At 42.9% G+C, this 21,361-nt stretch overlaps 1 protein-coding gene and 1 long non-coding RNA gene across 2 annotated transcripts; both read right to left on the reverse strand.

Annotated features, from left to right (window-relative positions):
* Positions 1–563: 563 nt before the first annotated feature.
* Positions 564–10,423, reverse strand: slc34a1b (solute carrier family 34 member 1b; the record flags this gene model as incomplete). The annotated part of the gene is made up of 12 exons (XM_080466183.1): positions 564–1,506; positions 2,021–2,145; positions 5,490–5,606; positions 5,811–5,978; positions 6,115–6,184; positions 6,339–6,434; positions 6,876–7,071; positions 7,568–7,679; positions 9,153–9,296; positions 9,556–9,702; positions 10,085–10,267; positions 10,363–10,423. The coding sequence occupies 12 exons, from the start codon at positions 10,421–10,423 to the stop codon at positions 916–918; spliced, it is 2,010 nt and encodes a 669-aa protein (XP_080322309.1). The 3' UTR covers positions 564–915.
* A 4,723-nt stretch (positions 10,424–15,146) lies between these two features.
* Positions 15,147–20,998, reverse strand: LOC308110704. Its single transcript, XR_013935405.1, has 5 exons — positions 20,545–20,998; positions 16,273–16,383; positions 16,040–16,117; positions 15,884–15,937; positions 15,147–15,568 (listed from the first exon to the last, which is right to left on the reverse strand). It is a non-coding gene; the product is annotated as an uncharacterized lncRNA (long non-coding RNA).
* Positions 20,999–21,361: the final 363 nt, after the last annotated feature.

A 21,361-nucleotide genomic window follows, 5' to 3' on the forward strand; every position in this document is an offset into this window, starting at 1 on the left:
GTCCATCAAAAAGGACGTCTCCAAACACTGAGAAGTGCTTTCATGTTAGACGCACATGAATGAATAAAGTCTCTTTTTGACGGCCTTGATTTGCAATTTTACCAGCTGAGCAAACAGCACAGTCATTTATATTTCCAGTACGTTCGTCCTGCTGCAGATTGGTCTCTGATGCTTCAATCCTTTTGTCTGTCACCTTAAAAGTGAAAGTGAGTCTGACTTCATTCAGCCATTACATCAGCAGGCTCCTCCTCGTCAACAGTTCGTAAACGCATGATCAATTGTTACAACGCAACAGAGAAAACAGCACATATTCACACTTTGAACAACACCTCCCAAGTGTGCACACTCACCCACTGAGGCGCGCGTGCGCACACACACACACACACACACACACACACACACACACACACACACACACACACACACACACACACACACACGGTGCCGTAGATATCATCAAATGGCTGTTGCGATGATACTTAGAATTCCCTGTCTGCGTGTCGCCGCCCACTATACTTATATAACGAGAGAGAAACTTCAACATATCAGCCAAACATTTAACCACTTGACAATATTACAGCTTTATTTCACTTTGGCCAAGACAACCGTGGACAAATATACCCCGAGGGATAACATCTTCACTACTGGGAATTATGAGAAACACGTCTGCACATTTTCAGAAGTGATTAAAGACTGATGATTGGCCTTCACAAAGAAGTAATAAACTGTAACACAGTGAGATGAGAACGCTAACTACATTTAAAATGTGACTTTTGCTATTGGTAAATGGTAAATTGATGGTAAATGCACTTCACTTATATCGCGCCTTTCAGCTGCATGAGCAGCCCCAAAAGCGCTTTACATAGTTCATCACATTCACACATTCACTCACACATTGACACACCAATGGTGTAACTACAGCGGAGTGCTGTTACACCTCTCTAGGCCTCTCAGTTTAAAGACCCGTACACCCGGTCTGCTCTCTTCCAGGCAGTCCAGGACTGGGTTGTCGTAAGCCAGCTCCTGCTTCCTCTGAGAGGACTCTTTAGTGTTGACAGCACTCACGTCGGTTGAGTTGTGCTCATTTTCCTCCTCTCCCAGATGATCCTCACACGTCACGCTGCAGCAGACAGTTGCTTTGGTGATAACACGATCAAGCGGTTTGAGAGAATGCATCCACCTGGGCAGAAAGTCCCAGTTTCTGAGCTTTTTGGGCAGGTGATGTGGGCTGCGGGCCTGCATCACATTTATCATGCCAATGAAGAGGGTGACGCCAAAAAAAGGAGCCCCGACGCCAGCCATTATCCGCCAGCCAGCCAGCGAGAGGCCCAGCACCAGAGATGGAAGGAGCAAGAAGCAGACGAGGAGGTAGAGGATCGCAAACCAGCGGTATTTGGCAGTGCGCGCTCCCAGAGCACCAGCCATCCTGATTGGTAAGCGCATGAATGGAAGCGGGTACCACAGCAGAATACCGAAAACATTGAAGAAGAGGTGACACAGAGCAATCTATAGACAAAAAGAAGATAATGAGAAACAGTATGTGAGCAGTGAAGCAATCCGTTCTGCAGATTATTCATCACAGTTGTTGTGTGATGCCATTAAGTCAGGGTTACATAATCAGAGATACAGTAAACGATCCAGTTATATCGTTACGCTACTTTCATACCGAGCACATAATCCAGTGGCCCAATGTTGTTTAATTTTCACAGTTTGGCATCCCAAAGAGAGACGTAAACATCACCCCTTCCCCTGGAGCTTCCAACACTTCTGCTTGCATATTTATGTATATGTACACATCCATACAGCGTTATACTGTGTATTATCTCCCATCTGTGTTATTCTCAGTAAGTACCACGGTTCAGCTCTTCCGGGTAGAAAAGATATTCACAGATTTGAGTTTTTTTTGGTGTCATTGTCCTTCCAGAAGCCATTATTGTGGTGGTTTTATGGCCGTACTAAGACCACCTTGTTTTCTGAAAATGAAAACACCGTTTTAATGCATGATGAAACATGGTTCTACCTGTATGGCTGCAGCCAGCTTGTTCCCAGGACTGGCGAGAGCCGCGAGAAGGGCTGTGGCAGTGGTGCCAATGTTGGAGCCAAGTGTGAGAGGATAGGCCCGTTCCAGACTGATCACACCAATGCCTGATGAAAACGATAGTGAAAAAGCTCAACAGAAACACAAACGGCTTCAAGCGAATTACAATTTTCAACGTCTAATATTACATTTGCTGAAAGAAAAACTGCTGAAATGGTCCAAATCAATTTGCAGTTATCATAATAGAAAGAAGCAACAAATGACTTCTATAAATTACATCTTATTGACGCCTACATCTATTTTTTCGATTTGGTTTAAAAAAATGTTTTTCCTTAAATAACCTGATCACATATAAAAGAAAAACTATGAAACCATTTTTATTTCACACCAATGGACAAAAACAAAGAAAACTGGACTGCAAAATAAATACTTGATCATAACTGACAAACAGATTAGGGTGGCATTGCTCTGACACTGCACTGGATTTGTGTTATTGATCACTCTGGTGGTAATATGTTGGATTTCTTTCAGTGCTTGTTTCCCCAGCATCTTTTCACGGAAGTTTGGCAGAGCTGGAATCCAGAGATGCATCCAAGCAGAAATCTGTTTGCAGGATTAGGATATGTCTTCCATCTGTACAGTCTCTTCTCTTCAGCTATATGTCAAGCTGCTTAATTACTTCAGTGTGAAACGCAACATTATTCAGCTCCCATATTTATCACTGTGAAGCAGGCCGATGACTCAGTCGTCACTGATTTTACATGCTCCATTCAGCCAGCGGTGTACAGTGTTACACAACACGCTCTTACAAACTTCTCAAGATTCCATCAGTGGAAATAATAAGCCTTGTCTCCTTATTTGGTCTTGTCCTGCTTAGAACGTAGATATTAGTCAACAAAGAGAAATCTGGTATTTTCTCAATATTGTGCAAAAACAACGATATGACATTATTGTTTAATCAATAAACTAATACAATAAACCTTTGGTCTTTCTACTATTAGAGGCAGTAAAAGTCTGCTCATGAATGGTGTTGGTTGGATTTATATCTCACCAGTGGCCTTGAAACAACTGCACAGTTTATGCGCTATTGGATTACAACAGTGGGCATTAAAAGAGGTTTGACTGAGAAACGATTGACTTCAGCAACTCTCTTTCTCGCTCTCTGAACAATAACATAAATATCAATATAACATAAAACAATTGCTCGAGCCTCATATGCAGTAGCTTGGATATCTAAAGTGCAGGGGGCTGAAGTAAAGTCCAAGCACGTAACAGTACTGAGGCAACTCCATTTCTACACAGGACTGGGTACACCGCTAAAACTTGCGTCTCAGAACAGCGAGAGACCATTTTAATAAGACATTACAGGAGACAGAGCCCCTGGAGGCTCACAACAAATGAAACCCAACCGTAACTTCAGGCTGAGCTGGAGAAGAAACGGTCCAACTTTCAAACTGGTGGACACATGCTGGAGTCGCCCCGCGGACTGAGAGCAGCACTTTCTCTCAGAAAAATAAACTCTAACTTTTAGTTTGAAGTGACTACAGTACAGTGTTTGAAAAAGTAAATAAGCAATAACATGTTCTAAATGATATAAAAAAATGTTTAACCAAATGCGAAACAATGCCCATTGTCATCGTTCGTACGGAATGTCCCAAGTCTCTCTCAAGAGCTAAAACTCATTTGAACAGAGCTCAGTTTACTGCGGTTCGATCAAACTATCCCTTTCATGATCGTTGGCTAACAGCAGTTTATTGTTGCTGCTTCAAATCATTCAAATTCAGGACTGCTTTCATTCTTCTTTTCACTCTGTGCTTCAGAAAATCCAGTGTGAAGTAAGACAAAAGCACATTGAAGTGCAAAACATCTGCTGTGCCTGCTGGAAGCTCGCTGCTGGTGTCTCTTCGCCCAGGTAGGCGAGGGCGAGCAGTGTGGCTGCTTGTTTGAGCCACTTGATTCAAATGGAGGGTTTGGGGAGTTATCATGGTGGGGGGGGGGGGCTTCAAGACTGAAACATGAGGACAAATATGATCCTATTTAGACATGAAGATCTGGAGTTGGATTCAGTCACGGCGCAATGTTGTCGCCCTTCACCTTTGGTAACTTTTGCTTCTCAAGAACACCGAACACACTGCACCTCAAATGACTCAAACCATTACGCTCGCTCTCCAAGAAACAAATTAATGCCGGGAATTAAGATCATTGCCATTACAAAAGAAGATTGAAATTGCTGAATGTGCTCCATTACTCAGCCATTACATCCATCCATCCACTTTAAATGCCGCTTCAACCAACTTGAGGGGCTTCAGCCGATCCTGGTTGTCTGAGTGCACAAGGCAGGCTACACTCTGGGTCGGGAGCCAGTCCATAAGAGAAAATACCAACACTCTGATCCCCTTCCTGATGTAACAACCTGGAACTGTTACCATCATCAGCTTTTATCAACATAGTTTGCTAGAAATAAAAACACTTTCCAAAATGGACAAAATCACTACTTTTGCCAAATGTCGAGGATCAATGTCCCGTTACATAATGTCTGACAGACAATACTCCTGGATGCATCTTCCTCACCCTGCTACTTTAGTCAAATGTGAAATAATCAATGAATCAAAAGATGACCGTGTCATAACAAAACCGCCATTAAATCTGACAGATGAAGACGTACACTTTAGTTCATGAGCTTCTCCTTTTGTTCCACAGACTCTCCTCCCATTTTTCCAAACAAAATGCAATTATAGGGCTATGATGATGATGGATGATTTCTTTCCAGTCGCTATAAATTTGCCTCTCAGTTGTATATTAGTTAAGTGATCCCCCTTGTCCTATTATGGCTTTATATTCGATTCTGCTCCATTTTCTTAGTCGGGCACTCTAAATTTAAATTACATGTTCCCACTCAACCTTAAACTATTTTGTTTAGCCTCATTTGTGGGGGAACTGCGTAACCAAACCACATATTTTCCAAGAAAATGCTGATAATATACTTGTCTACTGCTAGTCCTCTTCTGTTTATTTCAAATAACATTTGATGAGAAAGAATTGTGTCTTTTGAGGCTGCAACATGCCAGACTTCGATAATATGTTTTAGCCCTCAAGATGAGCAGTTTCTTGAAAATAAAACAAAAATGTACATATGCGGTGGAGTTTTGAAACATTGAAGTGGGTAAAGCACCATGCCTCATGCACACTTTGCTTTATTTAAAGAGTTGGACGGCAACATGTGATCCTCTGCTCGCTGCAAAGCTGCAAAATGAACAACACATCCTGGGGTAGATCGGTCAGAATCATCTACATGAGGTCTCAGTAAATCAGTAAATCATTGTGTGAAGGCCGACATTTCCAAAGTGAAAACAAGGGACAACTTGGAACTGTTCCAGTCTTCTGTTGTCCAAAATCCAGTCTGAATAGCAAATCTTTGGGAATTAAGGAGTTAAAGTAAAACATCACTCACCGATTAGGGGTGTTATGGCAGAAGTGAAGACTGAGCTACTTTGGACCACGAATGTCACTCCTGCACCAACGAGCATTGCAACGTAGCCGGCCAGCCACCCGAAAGGGTACGGCAGGTCTGTGGGATTGCACAACATCGACTCAAATTATTCATGTGCCTATACTTAAAAAAAATAATCAAGTGTGTGAATCCTATATCTGTTCACTCGTTTCTCACAAATGGTCAAAGAAGTTTGCTTCTTTTTTGGATTTGTAAATCAACTGACCCTCTTCTTTCAAAATGACTTCTGTACAATGACAGTTTTTTAAACGTTATAGTCACCTGTGTTAATGACTTTATGAATGGCCTTCGCAACTTGACCCTTAAGAACAGAGTTCAGTATTTTGACCAGAAGCAGCAGACATGTGCAGAGGACCGCCAGGGACGCCGCCAGTAGGATGAGGCCCACCGTGAGGTCTGACAACTCAGAGGAGGCAAACAAATGTCGGCCTACAGGGAAACAAGATCCGCCATCACGGTGCTATTCGCACTGTGTTTTAAGCAAAAGCCAAACCATAAAAAAACAGAACACACTTGTGTAATTTGAAACTGTGTCATGATTGTAGATGGCTGTGTTTTAACTCACACTCGACGAGCGGCGACAGCGGCGGGTTGTAACTGTTGCCACAGTCTTCGCCGCTGAAATTGCCAGCTGACTGAAAAAAAAAGACAGAGGAGAAAAGAACTGTGATGAATGCAGAAATTAATAACACAGTTGTCACCTGCAGCAATGACAGCCTGTGGTCGGCGCCAGTATGTGACACAATGTGTCTGCGTGAGCCGGAGCCAGCAGTGGAGACGAGCCATTACCATAACAGGGTCAGTCTGGCACCATTTCTTCACCAGGCTCCTGTTCCTCATGTCCTCAGTCCCCATGGCGATCCCTGTGATCACACACTTGTCCAGCTGTGGGGTGAAGGGAGGAACTAGTTGCAGCAGGCTAAACAAGAGCAATGATGCGAGGCTGGAAAAGAGGTTTCCTGTTTTTCACTCCTTTGAGCAGAGGATTTGGGTTAGGACACTTTTGAAGACTCAAAAGAGACACACTGACTGTTACTCAGAACCCACAATTAGGTTATTGCTGAAATGTCTGACGATCTCGTGTGCTGTTAGAATTAACTTTCCTTCAAGGAAGTACTTCATGAAACCTGCAACAAGTCAGTGGAACAATGACACAAAATCTGATTTATTATCTTCTAGTCGCAGCCATCATTTATATACGCTTTCACTGCTTCAGCATTCTCAAAGCGCTTTACACTGTCATGGTGTGATAGCGGCCTGCAAGGTGCTAAACCTCCATCGGGAGGTGCGCCGTATGCTGATTGGTGAGTCAGCGCAGCGCTTTACCTGGATGATAAGTCTGGTGACGGGCTCGGTGATGACCTTGAGCAGCTCAGGCGCTTCCTCCCCTGGCTGGAGTTTAAAGCTGGACACCAGGGTCAGAGACAGCCGGGTCATGAGTCCAGTCGCCACCTCCAGGGGCAACAGAACCAGGACCGACAGCCAATTGAAGCAGTCGTGGATTGTCGCTCCGGCAAAGGCACTGTCATCGGTCACAATTATAGTTGTGTCAAGCAAGGTCGACCACACACACATGATCAACTACTCAGAGCGATTGCTTGTTAATCTGCTTTTCGAGGCTCAACTTTTTTGGGATGTGTGATGGAATGAGTATTTCAGCTTGACTCAGTGTGTGTCTGAAAGATTAATAAATTATATTTATTTTACCATTTACAGATTAGGCAACGCGCCATCTGTTCAGTTGCCGTATCTTTTCATGCCAGAGAGTTACTAGTATGGGATCAGTGTGGATTGGTGCCATTATTGTCACTGTTTTAGAAATTACTCTCAGATGGAGGCTGAAGCCAAGAGACGGCACACAGCTGCTAATGCCTTCTCTCCATCCTCCTGTGCTCCCACAACCCCTGCTCTCCATCCCTCCACTTATCCTCTTCACTTTTCCATTTCACTGTCTTCCGACAGGCTCAACTGTGTCTCCGCCACTTATCGTTGGCCTTGGCGCGTGTCTCCACACTCACCGCTGAAACTCGGCTCGCTCAGCCGCTTGCATCATGGCCACTATGGTGTTTGTGACTGACGTCCCGATGTTGGACCCCATGATGACTGGAACAGCCGACCGCACTTCTAACACTGCGAGGTGAGACCAAACAAAGGGTGGCGCTGAATTGAAGTCTTTTCGATGCGCTCAGATTGTGCGCATGTTCACTAATGCGGGAAATTAGCAAACTGTCCTCTTTGAGACTATAGCATCAGAGGTACAATAACTGTTTATGGCCTTCTACGTTTTGAATGCTGCACGAGTTTTAATGGAGATGAGAGGTGATTGTAATTTCCAGATGAGTGGAGGCAGATTTACAGGCAGGTTATTGTTGAGTATGTCTATAATGAGGATGACCCAGAGGACACGCATCAGGAAGATAAACATTCGTGCCTTTGCATCTTTAGCTTCGACAATTTCCTGTAATCTCTTCTCTTGGCTCCTGAATTAAAAAAAAAAAAAAGAGGAAAAAAAAGCCTTTTAAAGCAGAGAGGCAGCTTGTGCATACTAATGTAATTAATTTCAAGTACAAAGACTAAAATGTGCAACATCTAAATGGAGGAACTTGAACAATTATGGTGATATTACCAGTATACTGTGTAATGCTCTAAATACAGCAGCTGAGGTGATGAGAGGATTACACAGTGTGGGGACTTTGATTTCATTACCTCTCTGATCCCAGTCTACCCTGCAGGACTGCAACGATTCTTAAGGTGGATTTTTTATAAATGTCCATCCAGGGAACTGCAGTCTCAAAATGACTCGTCAGTCAGATAGTGTGTGGTTAAATCTCGCTAAAGAAAGATGGATTGATGCATAATTCAATATCTTATCATTCTCAATGCAAAATGCTTTATTATATTGAGTTAAATGGCAATAATCTTGAGTAAATAATTAAATGAACGGTTAATATAAAGTATTATTTCGTGTGCTGATCATGGCTCCGTAATGCAAATACACAACATGTACAGTAACCTGATGAAAACATGTATTTCAATTTGGTTGATATACAGGGAAACCTATTATCTTCTTTACAAAGACTGCATGGATAAGCCTGAGATAGGAGTTACGGCAATATGTTAATCATATTTAGTTTACCTTCTCCATTCATTGCCATCCACTACTGTTAACCACTGGCCCTCATGCATACGGAATTGAAGTCAGCTGTGAACATTGAAGCATTATATTTCCTAATTTGACTCATAATGATGAGTAGAATCAACATAATGTACTGCATCTTCCATAGGGAATGAGGGATGTTATTGGGCTCGGAGCTAGAAAACGGAGATTATGATTATAACTGTAAATTCATTTTGTGGTATTGCCACAAATACGCTGTGGGATTTTTGTATTTTCAGTTTTTATTGCTATGGTAATGGGGATTTTTTTTTCTGTTTATTGTAAAATCCATGCATGCAAAATAAAAGCCTGCAGAGACAGGAAACAAGTACACACACATGCACAGGAGATATATAACAGTAAATGAGGCTGGCCTGAAAATCTTTCCAGTTCAGAGTCTTAAAAAAACAAAACAATGGCATTCACACATTATCGTGGCTACTCACATCCTGAGGCCACCAGGCTGACGACAATGGAGGTGGACGTTGATGAGCTCTGAACCAGCACAGTAACCAAGATGCCCACCACCAGTCCAGCCACGGGGTTCGACAGCACCGCATTGTCCTGGAAAATGTCCCCAGCCACTTTACCTGGTTAAATATGCCGCCCACGAACACAGAAGCACAAAGCCATGAGAAAAACGTGGGTCTCGGGAATGAGAACGTTGCTGAAAGCAAAGTTAACCAAAACCCAAACGGCTTGTTTCCTCAAATCGTAAAAAGGTCACCAGATGAAATTATACAGCAGCACTCAGTTGGACGGCGTGAATGTGATCTGCAGTGACTCACTTATTTGTCAAACATCAACTGGCTGAGTCACCATCAGCCTGCTGAGGGTTGCAGTACGTACCCCCTGCCAACTGGAAGGCAGAACTCAGCGTGTCCAAGGAGCACACAAAGAGGAAGAGGAGAATGAAGAGCAGAGGGATCTTGGAGAGGTTTTTAAAGAGCTGCTTGAACGTGTTTGAAGTCACTCCCGAGGTCTGAGCTGAGTCGTCTGTACGGAACAAAAAGCCAGGTGAAAAGTTAGACTCACACTGTGACTTCCAGGGAGAACAAAGCTGACCTTGGAGTGAACAAAACTCCGTGAGTCGCAATGCAAAAATGTGCTGTGTCACTGGGCATCATCCGCTTCTTTGTTTTCTGTGATCTGGGTAAGAGTGATGGCCTCAGTGAGACAACGCACACCGAGAGCGTGACAGACAAAAGCCTGACAGTCAAAAATCCCACTGGAATTGTGTTTTTTGTTTTAATATTGGTTCTTATCTAATGAGCATGTGCTTCTGCTTCTGTTGTTTGTAATTCGCCTTTTCAAAGGCTTCAGGCCTGGACACCCAGGAGACAAATGTGTGATTCTCCTCTTCATGCCACTCTTGTACCGGTCTCTCTCTGGGGGGTGTCTGCCTCTTTAGGAGGACGTTTGTTGGAGTGGTGATTAGTATGTTGGCTGTATCTCTCAAAGCTGGCGGTGAGGTCAGAGGTGGAGCCAATGCCGGACTCCCCGTCGTCCTCCACTGATAGTCTGTGCTTTGAGGAGAGCTGAGTTGCATACGGCCTCCCATCTGACAACGAATAACAACAACAGACATTCAGGTGTTGCGAAGCATTTCAAAGACATAAAACATTGTAATCATGGGACCTGAAAGCGACACTTTACCTCTGAAGTCTGTCCCAGTCCTCCGTCCAGAGGACACGATCGTTATAGATCGAGAGGCCATGGTTCTTTGAATGCTGTGTGGTGATATGCACGTGATTTAAAAACACATTTCACGACTGGACAGTGAACACGTCGGAGAGCGAATATGTTTGTAAGCCACCTGCGGCTGAAAAGGAAGCCAAAAGAAGCCGTCGTCTGCATGATCACTTCTTTTAGCTCAACATACACACTCGTTAAAGAAAAACAAAGGAATCACACATTGATTGTAATCAGCATCTATCTACAATATGAGGTCAGGTGGCACACTTGAACGCTCTGTCAGAATCACGAAAGAGAACATCAGTTTCATGTTCTTCATTTGCTACAGCTGCAAGTCAGCCCTTAAAGGGTCTCTCCATCTTCTATAGAGTAGCAACTCCCTTCAAAGGTCTTTTTTTTCTTCGCGCTCTCAGCTTAAAGAGACCGTTTTTCCCCTTTTCATGTCGGCCACTTTTCCATATTTCGGGGACACCAGCAGAGGAGGGAGTACTAATGTGTCTCTTAAAGCAAAGAGGATGGAAGTAATTACAGCAGCTGAAATTACAGTAATTACAGTCACTGCATCATTCTCTTTTTCTGTGGTATCCTCTTGCAGGTCGTGATGTGCACAGGGTCCCTGTGAGGGCGCGCGCTCCGTAAGTGGAGGTATGTGAGGCAACTTCTATAGAACGCAGCTGAACAAACTGTTTTTCACTCTTTTCTAAATAAAAGCATTTGCCTTCTGTCAGCGTAAATCACAAACAGGAGTCTTGATTACAGTTAGTATTTACATTTTTTAAATGAGATAAATTAGATAAACCTAACTAGTTAATATTTAAAGTATTGATTCTAAGTCTCTCAATCAGGATGTATTAATACTATATACATTGTTGTTGATTGTTGAAGTTAAATCAGTTCATCTTAACGTTACATTGTGGTGCAAACAGAATATTTTGGGCTGTTTGAGTTCATCTGTATTATTGAAGTGTAGTATTTTCACTTGTGAGCCTCCTCTTCTTGTATCCCAGTGTAACAACGCATTTTAAAGCAGTCAAGCACAATTGAGGGCAACACTAGACCCTGAAAGATTTATGAAATAATGACAACGAGAAGAAGCAGCAACATCAAAACAGCAGAGACAAACTACAAACACACAGGCGGCAGCAGACAGATGAAATGAAGGGAGGCCAACGTTTATTAAGGCCTAAATATACATCAAAAGTGGAATGAGAAAAGCCGGGCAGAGAGCGACGGCAACTCTTTTTTATCAACAAAGTGAGGATTAACTAGCCTTAGTAATCACTTAATGTGTTAATAGCAGCAGTGTTGGCTTTGACGTGTCACCTATGTATTTCTATACTTTTCAGAAATGTTCCAGCAGAGTTTCATTTGAAGAAAAAGTCAAATAAGAAAACAAAGTTATTGTTGCTTTTTGAGTGACAGCTTACGTGCATACATCCTCGAGGATTTGTGAGCATCACCGGTTTAAATACAAGAGGGGGAAAAAAAGTGTTTTTTTCATATGTTGTGTATCTATAATATTTGGAGTAGAGCTTCTTACCTTTTGTCGCACAGGTGTAGGTGCTGTGTTACAGGAAGACATCAAACTGATGAGTAAAGCATCTTTAAATAAAGTACCAGGTCTGGAAGTGTCAAGAAAATCACCTCATCTCAGGGTGATAAACTTGCTCCATCATCAGCAACGGTATTGTTAATCAATAACACAAAGACTGAAGTTAATGATGCATAAGTCAGAAAAGCATGTTGCACATTAGGTAATGAATGATGATTGCTCAGCCGTCTATGTTTCTCTTGAGTTAGAGCCAGATACAGATTCCCTGTTGGATGTGATAAACGATCCCAGTTTCTTCCTTGAACGTCTTCAGGTTTCAGACGTAAGAGCAGGAGAAACCTGACATCTAGTGGTAAAAAATGAAGAGAGCTCTACACTTTATCTCTACACTCTGTTCACGAGTCCCCTCACATTCTCATGCAGCTGTTTTCATCACGTCTTCTCGCCTGGCTCAGATTAAAGCGGGCTTTTAAACGATCCTTTCTTCCAATACATCAGTCAGTGGGAGTATTTCAAACACGTACGGTGTCATCTGCATGGCTTGTGCAGAACACTCAGGTACTTAGGTACTGTGCCAGGACTCAAGATTAAGTAAGTTGCGATTAGAAATGAGTGATCAGGGAGGTTTTCTGAGATCCTCCAAGCGCGCACGTACACGTGTTTACTCATACACCCGGCAACCCAGAGGCGATGAGTCTCCTCGCCTCGGAGCAGTGGAGACCTCTGTGATGGGGTGATTATTAATAATTAGCCCATGAACTGTTCTGCCATATCAGCAGTGCTCTCAACCAGATCTGTCAAACCTGCTGACCTCAGACTTCCATCCATAAGCCCAGAACAGAAGAACCTAACAACCCCCTGGACTGCATTGTTACCTTCCACAGTGTTACGAGAGCTGGGAGCCGGAGAGAGAGAGCAGCTCTGTTGTTGTGAAGGGCAGCTGGACTGAAGCTGATGCTCCTGTGGTTTTAATGGTTCCTGAGGGAGAGGTTCTCCAGATTTGGGGAAACATTAAACAAGGTAATAATAATAATAAAAGAAAGTGAGACATACCAACATGTATGAGCATATAGAGATGCCTAAATCTCTGGCAATGCTCCAGTCCTTCCTTTTGGTAAAAAGCCCACCATGCTGCTGTTAATTCCCCTCCCCAGATGTTCAGGTTTCTGGCACCACTCACCCTGGGAATTGAACAACAACAGGCTACCGGGTCACCAGCCTGCCACTGAACACACCTGCCAGTGAGCTGCAGACGCATCAGGACTGTCGCGTCGCTCACAGGCTGTGTCATCCTGTGTTAATCCCACACTACGAAATGCCATATGATGCTTTATGTAAACTCACTTTTAATAATTGGATTATGATAATGAAGGAAAATGATTATATTATCTCTCAGTATGTGATGCCAGATTGTTTGCTTGATTCTGAAGGACAATATTTGCTTTTGTTCCCTAGATCAGTGTTTCCCAAACTTGGGTCTGAAAGGCCATCAAATTTAGATTTGCACATTTCGAAAAACATTTTATAGAATCTGGAGCAGACATGGGAAACTGTTCACCGGGATTTAGCTTCACTGTCACGTTTTGTGTATCGGAGATCACAGAGGGGGCTCACAGTTTTTCTTACAGGCAATCCGAGGGGCACCAACGTCTTTGGACGACTGCAGGAATGACACATACACTCCATAACGACTGGAAATTGAAGATATATCACACACTGCTGTCTCCTCCAAACAAACAAGAAATGATGATGGTTTGGCTCTGCTGGGTGACACGAGTCCCAAAAGCTGAACTGAACTCTCAGGCCGGTGAAGGAGAACTGAAACCATAAACCATCAGTCCATTCAAAGAAAATAAACATTCAACACTTATGGTGAGAAGGTAACACTTTAGGCACTGATGTATTACATTAAGCTGCAAATGTGTTCGACCGATACCACTTTACTGAGTCATCTCGCAAACTCAATATCTGCTTTTCAAATGTTGAAGGAAAGTGTCACCTTGGTGGAAATTTGAATTAGATTGCTTCTACTCTTATGTCATCATACAAGTAGTTAATTTGATTGGTTAAAATGACATTCAGTTAAAATTCTGTTGCTTCGTTGCTATTTGATCCACTGGGATCACATTTCAGAAAATATAACCTAATATTTTCATAGAAACTTGCCTGATCATTACAAGTAGACTTTATTACTTATTTGAAGTACATCAAAAGTTCACCATGATTTGTGATTTTTTTTTTAAATGCCTCCCGTCCAGCCTGCAGCAATGATTGACTTGAAGCCATGTGACCATAAACCCACACCATGTCTGAGGAACAGTTTGGTGTGAATATTGATGCTTATGATTTACTGGGTCATTTCCCTCATTCTGAAATAATAATAACTGCATATAAAAGTGCTTTCGATGAAAGTCCTGTATATTCATGAGGGTGGGGTGTGGGGTGGGGGTGCGGGGTGGGGGTGCGGGGTGGGGGTGGGCTGAGGTGGTAAGCATGCTGCTCATGATGCAGCATGTAGACCTCCCTTGGTGTCCGATGGGAGGATGGAGTGTTGTGGGCTGCGCGGTAACACGTTGTGAACAGGGGGGGGTATCAGTGGTGTGTGTGTGTGTGTGTGTGTGTGTGTGTGTGTGTGTGTGTGTGTGTGTGTGTGTGTGTGTGTGTGTGCCCGACCTTAAAAAACATTTTTTAAACTTGGATGAAAGTGTGACAGCTGTGCATCCATGCACATCCTCATTCCTATCCTCAGTTCCCTCAGTCTGTAACCTATTTTTATGTCAATTCTAAATCTTTTAATCATTCTTTATTTTTATTTTAAATTTTTTTTAAATATGTATTTCTTAATAGCACTTTTAGACAATTCAGTTTCACATACTGCCTTTGTGCTTTCAGAAGAGGACTTTCCACTCTGGTCAGTGATGAAGTTTTGAGGATTTTATCTTCAAACCGGAGCTGGTGAATAAGCTACACAAGAATATCCTTTGTATTTCTCTGGTGATTTTACTGGAAGTCAACTGCAAATGAATGAGCTCTTTAATCATCTTATAAACCTGCTCAAACGACCTTCAATCTATTTCCCGTTCATGTGTCTTTCCTCGCCCACCAACACCTGTGTGTGATTCTATGAAGACTCTGAACATCAATAGTCCCACAGAAGTCTGCCTTAGCGTGTTTGAGCACAGACTCATAACAGATCCATTCAATGACTTCACTTTATTGTCACTACACAGTCATTTGGTATGTTTACACCACTTTGCAGTACAATGTAATAGCTTCATCATAGGTGTCAGGGTTTGAGTGTGTGTTCGTGTTCACATCTGTTTATGAACAATTTATTCTAATGCCCGATGCTCTGAAAACCTTGTTTGGATAAAGTAGAATAGAAGATGGATGTATGAATGTTTTTATACCACACCTAATGTTTCATAAATCATATTATCATACTCAATTTGATCATACTGATTATTCTGCGTGTTTACTTATGACCCTATGTACACGTTATGTATTTTATGGTTGTCACGATGTTACATGTCGGTGCCGACTTCATTGTTCTGCTTTTAGTCACTTGAGTTCTTCAGTGGAGGACGAGGGCGTGTCGGAGTTATCAGGACACTCCTGCAACACAGAGATGTGAGAATTAAGCTTTTAGTCCGTATGAGTTTTAAGATTTAAAAAGGACAGTGTGTACATACAATAGTTGTGGTGACATCATAGTAGAAAAACAAATAGGCTATATTATTATAATACAACTGGCTTTGGCAGGTGCATGCTCGTCATCAGTTTTATGAGCAGAAGACTTAATTTTCCAACTTGTAACTGCGATCACAAAATGTCAGTATTTTGTACAACTCGGGGCATGAATATAGAAACACACTGGAATCTATTTTCAGGAGTAGAAGTATACTTTGAAGCAGACACATTCAAACTCACCTTCACTTTCTCCAGCTCTGGTCTGCCCGGGAGCGATTTTTGTGAGGAAAAGGTCTGTTAGATAAGACAGTGCAGTCAGGTGAGGTGTGATTAGAGACAAACGGGTTGAAAGAAGAAAGATTGTGTGACGGGGCCGGACGCCAGGCTGCCGCTCACCTTCCTGGACTGTTGCATCTCCTCTGTGGACTTGGACCTGTTCTTCATGTGCTTCTGGGGAGAGGTTGTGGCGGGACACTGCAGAGAGGGAGAGAGAGAGAGAGAGAGAGAGAGAGAGAGAGAGAGAGAGAGAGAGAGAGAGAGAGAGAGAGAGAGAGAGAGAGAGAGAGAGAGAGAGAGAATTGTATTAGACTTGGCCTGAATGATTCACTCGTGATAAGGCTCTCACACACCTCATTTGTCTTCTGCTCCATGGCTGACTTGAAGATTGTTCTCTGTAGATTCTGTGCTGATGTGAGATGAGGGTGGGTCACCTTGTGCTTTCAAAACTTCTGGCAGTGCAACTGTAAAGTTTGGAGAAAGGAGGTGAAAAACCTTTTCTTCATAGAATAAAAGTATTAGTAAACAATCACTGATCACACTCATTTTAATTCCCATTTAAAAAAACAAACAAAAAAAAACTCTTAATAGTGCAGTTCTTGCCTTTCTTCACTAGAGGGCATCTCTACACTGTCCCTCACAACAGTCGGATTCGCCCTGATATACTATGTGCTCTTCTGTTGAGGTGTTTCACAAATAAGTATGTGGAAGAAGATTCATTTTACAGAGGCAAAACCCGAAGCCACCACATACACGGAGGGATAATGACTAACAATGATCCCTGGTGAGCTGAAAGGCCACAGAGAAACCTCGGCTACAGTCACAGCCGGAGGCACAGCTGGTGTCAGGAGCCCTGGTGGTCAGGCACAAAACACCTGAGGGTCAATGTCTACTCCCAGACTTTAAAACAAAGTCTAACAGATTGAATTTCACAGCTCAACAAACAAACTCTGCTCCTGTCTGTGTGTCAAATCCACAGATGAAATTCAAACGGCCGGAAACGGGCATGGATTCAGATGTGATGAGTATATATAGAAGTTTTACGATGAAAAAAAAAAAAAAAACCCAGACAGAGATCAAAGGTTTATTCCTGAACTGAAACATCAAATAACAGAAAGTCAATGTACTTTTCATTTCCAAAAGCCTTTTGCAGTGACTCGGAAGAGGCAGGACAGCCGAGCTCTGGTTATCTGCAGCTTCACCCTTCTGCTTAAATAGTGTTTGAAAAACTTTCAACAGCATCTTCCCCAGCAGAACTTGTGCTGACCTTGCTTTATCTGATCACTCACCTTGAACAGTCGGGCACTGGTTTTCACTGTTAACTTCAATTACACGATACGCTGCGTTTGCTCTTTTTTAATGTCTGTTTCTGCATTTTTACACAGAAATATGGCAGCAATTTCACAAATATTTGACGTGAGAGAGTGTATTCAATGTCTCTGTATATTATAACATGCATCCATCAAAGTAACTCTGCAGTATTGTCCTACAATCATTCCTATGTGGTACAAGGATGTCAACCAGTCTTTATTTATAGAGTAAATACTCTGGTTTCCTCGTACAGTGATTATAGTGGTGATTACAAATTGTCTGTTGGTGTATATATGAGTGTGGTTTTCTGCCTGGTTGTGTGGTTGTATATTGGATTGGTGACCTGTTCACCCATATGCAGTATTGAAGATGAATGGATGGACCCAGATTGGACACAACAGATTAATGTGAAGCCCATGAAATTGTGAGACAGGCATAAAAAAAAAAACTGAAAAAATTCAAACACTTGGGGACAGGGATGTTAAATATAAGGCAGGTGGGCCAAAACCGGCCTGCAAGTGGCTCCAATCTGACCAATGAAACAGTTTTTTGGGGACATTTCCCTGTATTTTGCACAAGAAAGAACCAGTAAAATTGGACATTATGTTGAAATTGGCATTTTACAAAATAAATATAGACATCTTAATCACATACACTCTGTACCACAACAAAGAAAATTTCAAAATGATGGCACCATTTTACCTGTCCGGCCCAGAAATGTGTTTGATACCCCTGGTTGAAGATAACGGAAAGAATAATGAGAAAAAAAACTTTTAGAACTTTTAATGCAAGTTATCTTTGAGCTTAGAGTCAGATTATTCATCATAACGTCACAGTAAGCCACGTCAAAAGTGTGCATAAAGCTAAGGTGAAATAAAATTCGGATGTGGCTGAATTAAAATTGTCTGTTACCCTGAGCTCCAGCTCAGCCCGCTGTTCAACAGGAAGCCTTCAACCCGGGGCTCATAAAGAATGAATGTGAGCCGATCGACAGGAGCGAGCTCGCCCACTGTGACTCCTGACATCAGCAATCGTGGTCACTTCAAATTTGATGCTGCAGGGGACTCCACGACAAAGTCCTAGCTGGAGTGGAATATATTGTAATATTCAGGGAGGCTGGCTGGTCGGCCAAAAAACTCACGAACACAAGTGAATGGGTTAGTCCAGAGGGACTGACCCGGTGCAGTGTTCTCAGCTTCTTTCATGCAAGGCGAATTACCACATACATGATGGTGAACACCCAGGGGTATACGAGTCTGCTGAACTCCTTGCACTTACTCTAAAATGTGCACAACAGGCCTTTGAGGGACGGAGGAGTATAATCTTGGCCTTGATCGCGGTGCAGGCATTCACCGGGTCCTGAGTGCTTTCTCCCACCAGCTCACTGACAGAAATGACCTAAATGAAAATGATTTGCCTGCTTGCCTCACTCTGTGTCTGTCCCTCACTTCTCTCCGTCACTATTTGTGTGGATGAGTTAGAGCAGGGTTCAGTAATGGTTCATCGGCATCGCGGCTGAGGTGAACAAGCCCTTCTCCATTGCTTAATCCACAAGAGGAAGCAACTTGAATTGTAACACGTTCCAAAAATGTTGTGTCTTACAGAACATATGAAACTTATTCATAAAATACTAGAACAGCATTACGTGCGCCTGGGCAAGCATACAGATGAGTATTTCCCCTTGCAAAGAGGAGGAACCTTACTTCTTTTTCATTATCCGCCGTCAAAATAAATGTTGCGTTGACGACAATGTTCTCCGGTTCTTCAGTGCAAGCTTGTTATCAGAATCCAAAACAGCTTTAGTATTGCAGACCAAGAACAAAACAGAGCATAAGCATTTGTTAAAAAATGTTAAACTATGTCACTGAAAATCAAACAGAATTAAGTAAAGTCAAGGCCACGATGACTGACATCACAGAGAACCTGTGGCTTTCCTTCTTGTCACCATTGAAGCTCCCCCTGATGGCTGATCGATACAGAAACCTGAGGATGGAAAGTTTTCCAGACCACTTCACTTTTACAATCTCAATTTAAGGTGCACGGTGCCCACGTTACATAAGTTCCAGATCTAGAGATTTTAAATCCATATTGCTAGTGGAGGCTGAGTTTGTCCCATCCTTCAGGGAAGGGGGTCAACTCTAATTAACTCCCAAAATGGGAAAGCGAGCAGGACAAGAACTCCCTGAGTGTGTCAGTGTGGGAAATCGTTTCTATAAAACAGAAAAGATCAGAAATTAATCTTACAGTCAAATTTCCTCTGAGTCATCACTTCTGTAAACTTTCCATCAAGAAAGGTCCACCGATCTGCTGAAAACATCACTCATTAGTGTCGGTTTGATCAGTATTGACAGTCCTGATTTGATCGTTTCTTTTTTCTGCTCATATAATCCTGCTCAGTTGAAGACATCAATGCCTGCTCTGACGCGTCAACACACTGCTGCTGGGTAATTAGATGTGCATTCATACCGTATACACGCAGGCCGAGGCAGCAGCTTCAAGGTGAGCATGTGGGCAGTAATTCTACTGACAGCAGAGTGGAGTGCAGATAAAGACGACTCGTGGTACCAAGGACATTATGTCCTATAATTGATGCTGATATCGGGGCAGCTGTTCTGCCATGTTCAGGTGTAACACGAATACAACTAAAGACTCGCCCTAGCTGGATGAATTTAGGCAGTAGTTGCCCAGCACAGCTGCTTCCTGTCCAAATCCCAGCTGAGCCAAGTGCACATCATCCACTAACTCAGTCAGTAGTAATGGATCCACTATCAGTTAGATTTCTATCTTTATCGCAGTGTGTTGTTCAACTGGCTGAGTAGAATATTTCAGAACATAATGGGCATGCATTGATTTGATGGATGGGATTTGTTTTTACAGCACTTATGCATTCCTCTGCAAGGACTCTGAAAGGCAGAGACGAGATCATTCAGAGCTCCCATTAGCAAGACTGAAAATAAACACTTTCAGAGATCCCAAAGCTGTTTGTTATTTATCCCACTATAGAAGGGGCAGATACATGAAGCTGAGCTCGAGCTGAAATCACTGAATAACAAAAACAGAGATAGGAGAATGCACTGGCACAGCCTGAAAGAAAATGTGAGGTTTTTCATGAATGAGGAGATGAAGAGCTTTATCACAAGCGAGCACAAGGCATTTTATCAGGCACAGTAAAGCATTGAGTGGAGGGGAGGATGAATGATGGGAGTGACAGAGAGAGAAAGGGCAGGCAAAACACGTCTACTGACTGAACCAGCACACCGACCACCCCCTAAAATGAGATTAATGAAATGCTGGGAGTAAATTCAAACACTCACCTCTGTTTTGGTTTTTTTCCCCTGTGCTTCCCGCTCTTTTCCGTGTCTCAGAGCAGCAGATGTGCAGTGGAGTAGACGGCACTCCTCATATCACTGCTGCTATGGTGTCTGGGAGAGAACACCCCTCTCTCCCCATTCATAGCTCCACCGACGCACTACTCACACATGGATGGAGACAGACTCTCTCTCTCTCTCTCTCTCTCCCACGCGCACACACACACACAGGTGTTTCATAGCCCTCTATGCTGATGCCTTAAGGCTGGCAGTCTGAAACTGTGGGTGTGACAAACACTTTGCTGCAGTGTCATCCAGCTCTGTTCAGTATCTCTCAGGTTAATCACTCCACTGACAGATTAAGAAAACAAGTTGATATCGTCAGTGGGTGAATGACATGATTTGCAAACTGAGAACTGCCACGTACTGCCATGTGCATGCTGCTGACCTCATCCAAGTGGAGGAAATCATCTATGACTCATCCAGTTTAGTATTGCACACAATAGTCAAGCACATAACCCCCCCCCCCCAGGCTCTATAACAGGAAATCACCTTCTAGCAACAAGTCCAGAGGAAGATGGAGCAAACCATTGGCTACAAACGTTCCCCTTGAGCCAATCGGAGGATTGTGCTAAAATGACATCATGACACATTTTAGAGGTAGTTTTCACTTTTCCGCTCACACCAAGTCAAGGGATGAATAATGCAATCACTGCTAGATTCGGTTGAAACAGATCAAACTTGCTTTACCCCGCATGAGTCACACAGCCAGCCCACCAGGGGATGTGGGATCTGACTGCACAAAATATAAAATCAAATCACG

The sequence above is a fragment of the Lipophrys pholis genome (genome assembly GCF_963383615.2).
Source record: "Lipophrys pholis genome assembly, chromosome: 6".
Classification (NCBI taxonomy): domain Eukaryota; kingdom Metazoa; phylum Chordata; class Actinopteri; order Blenniiformes; family Blenniidae; genus Lipophrys; species Lipophrys pholis.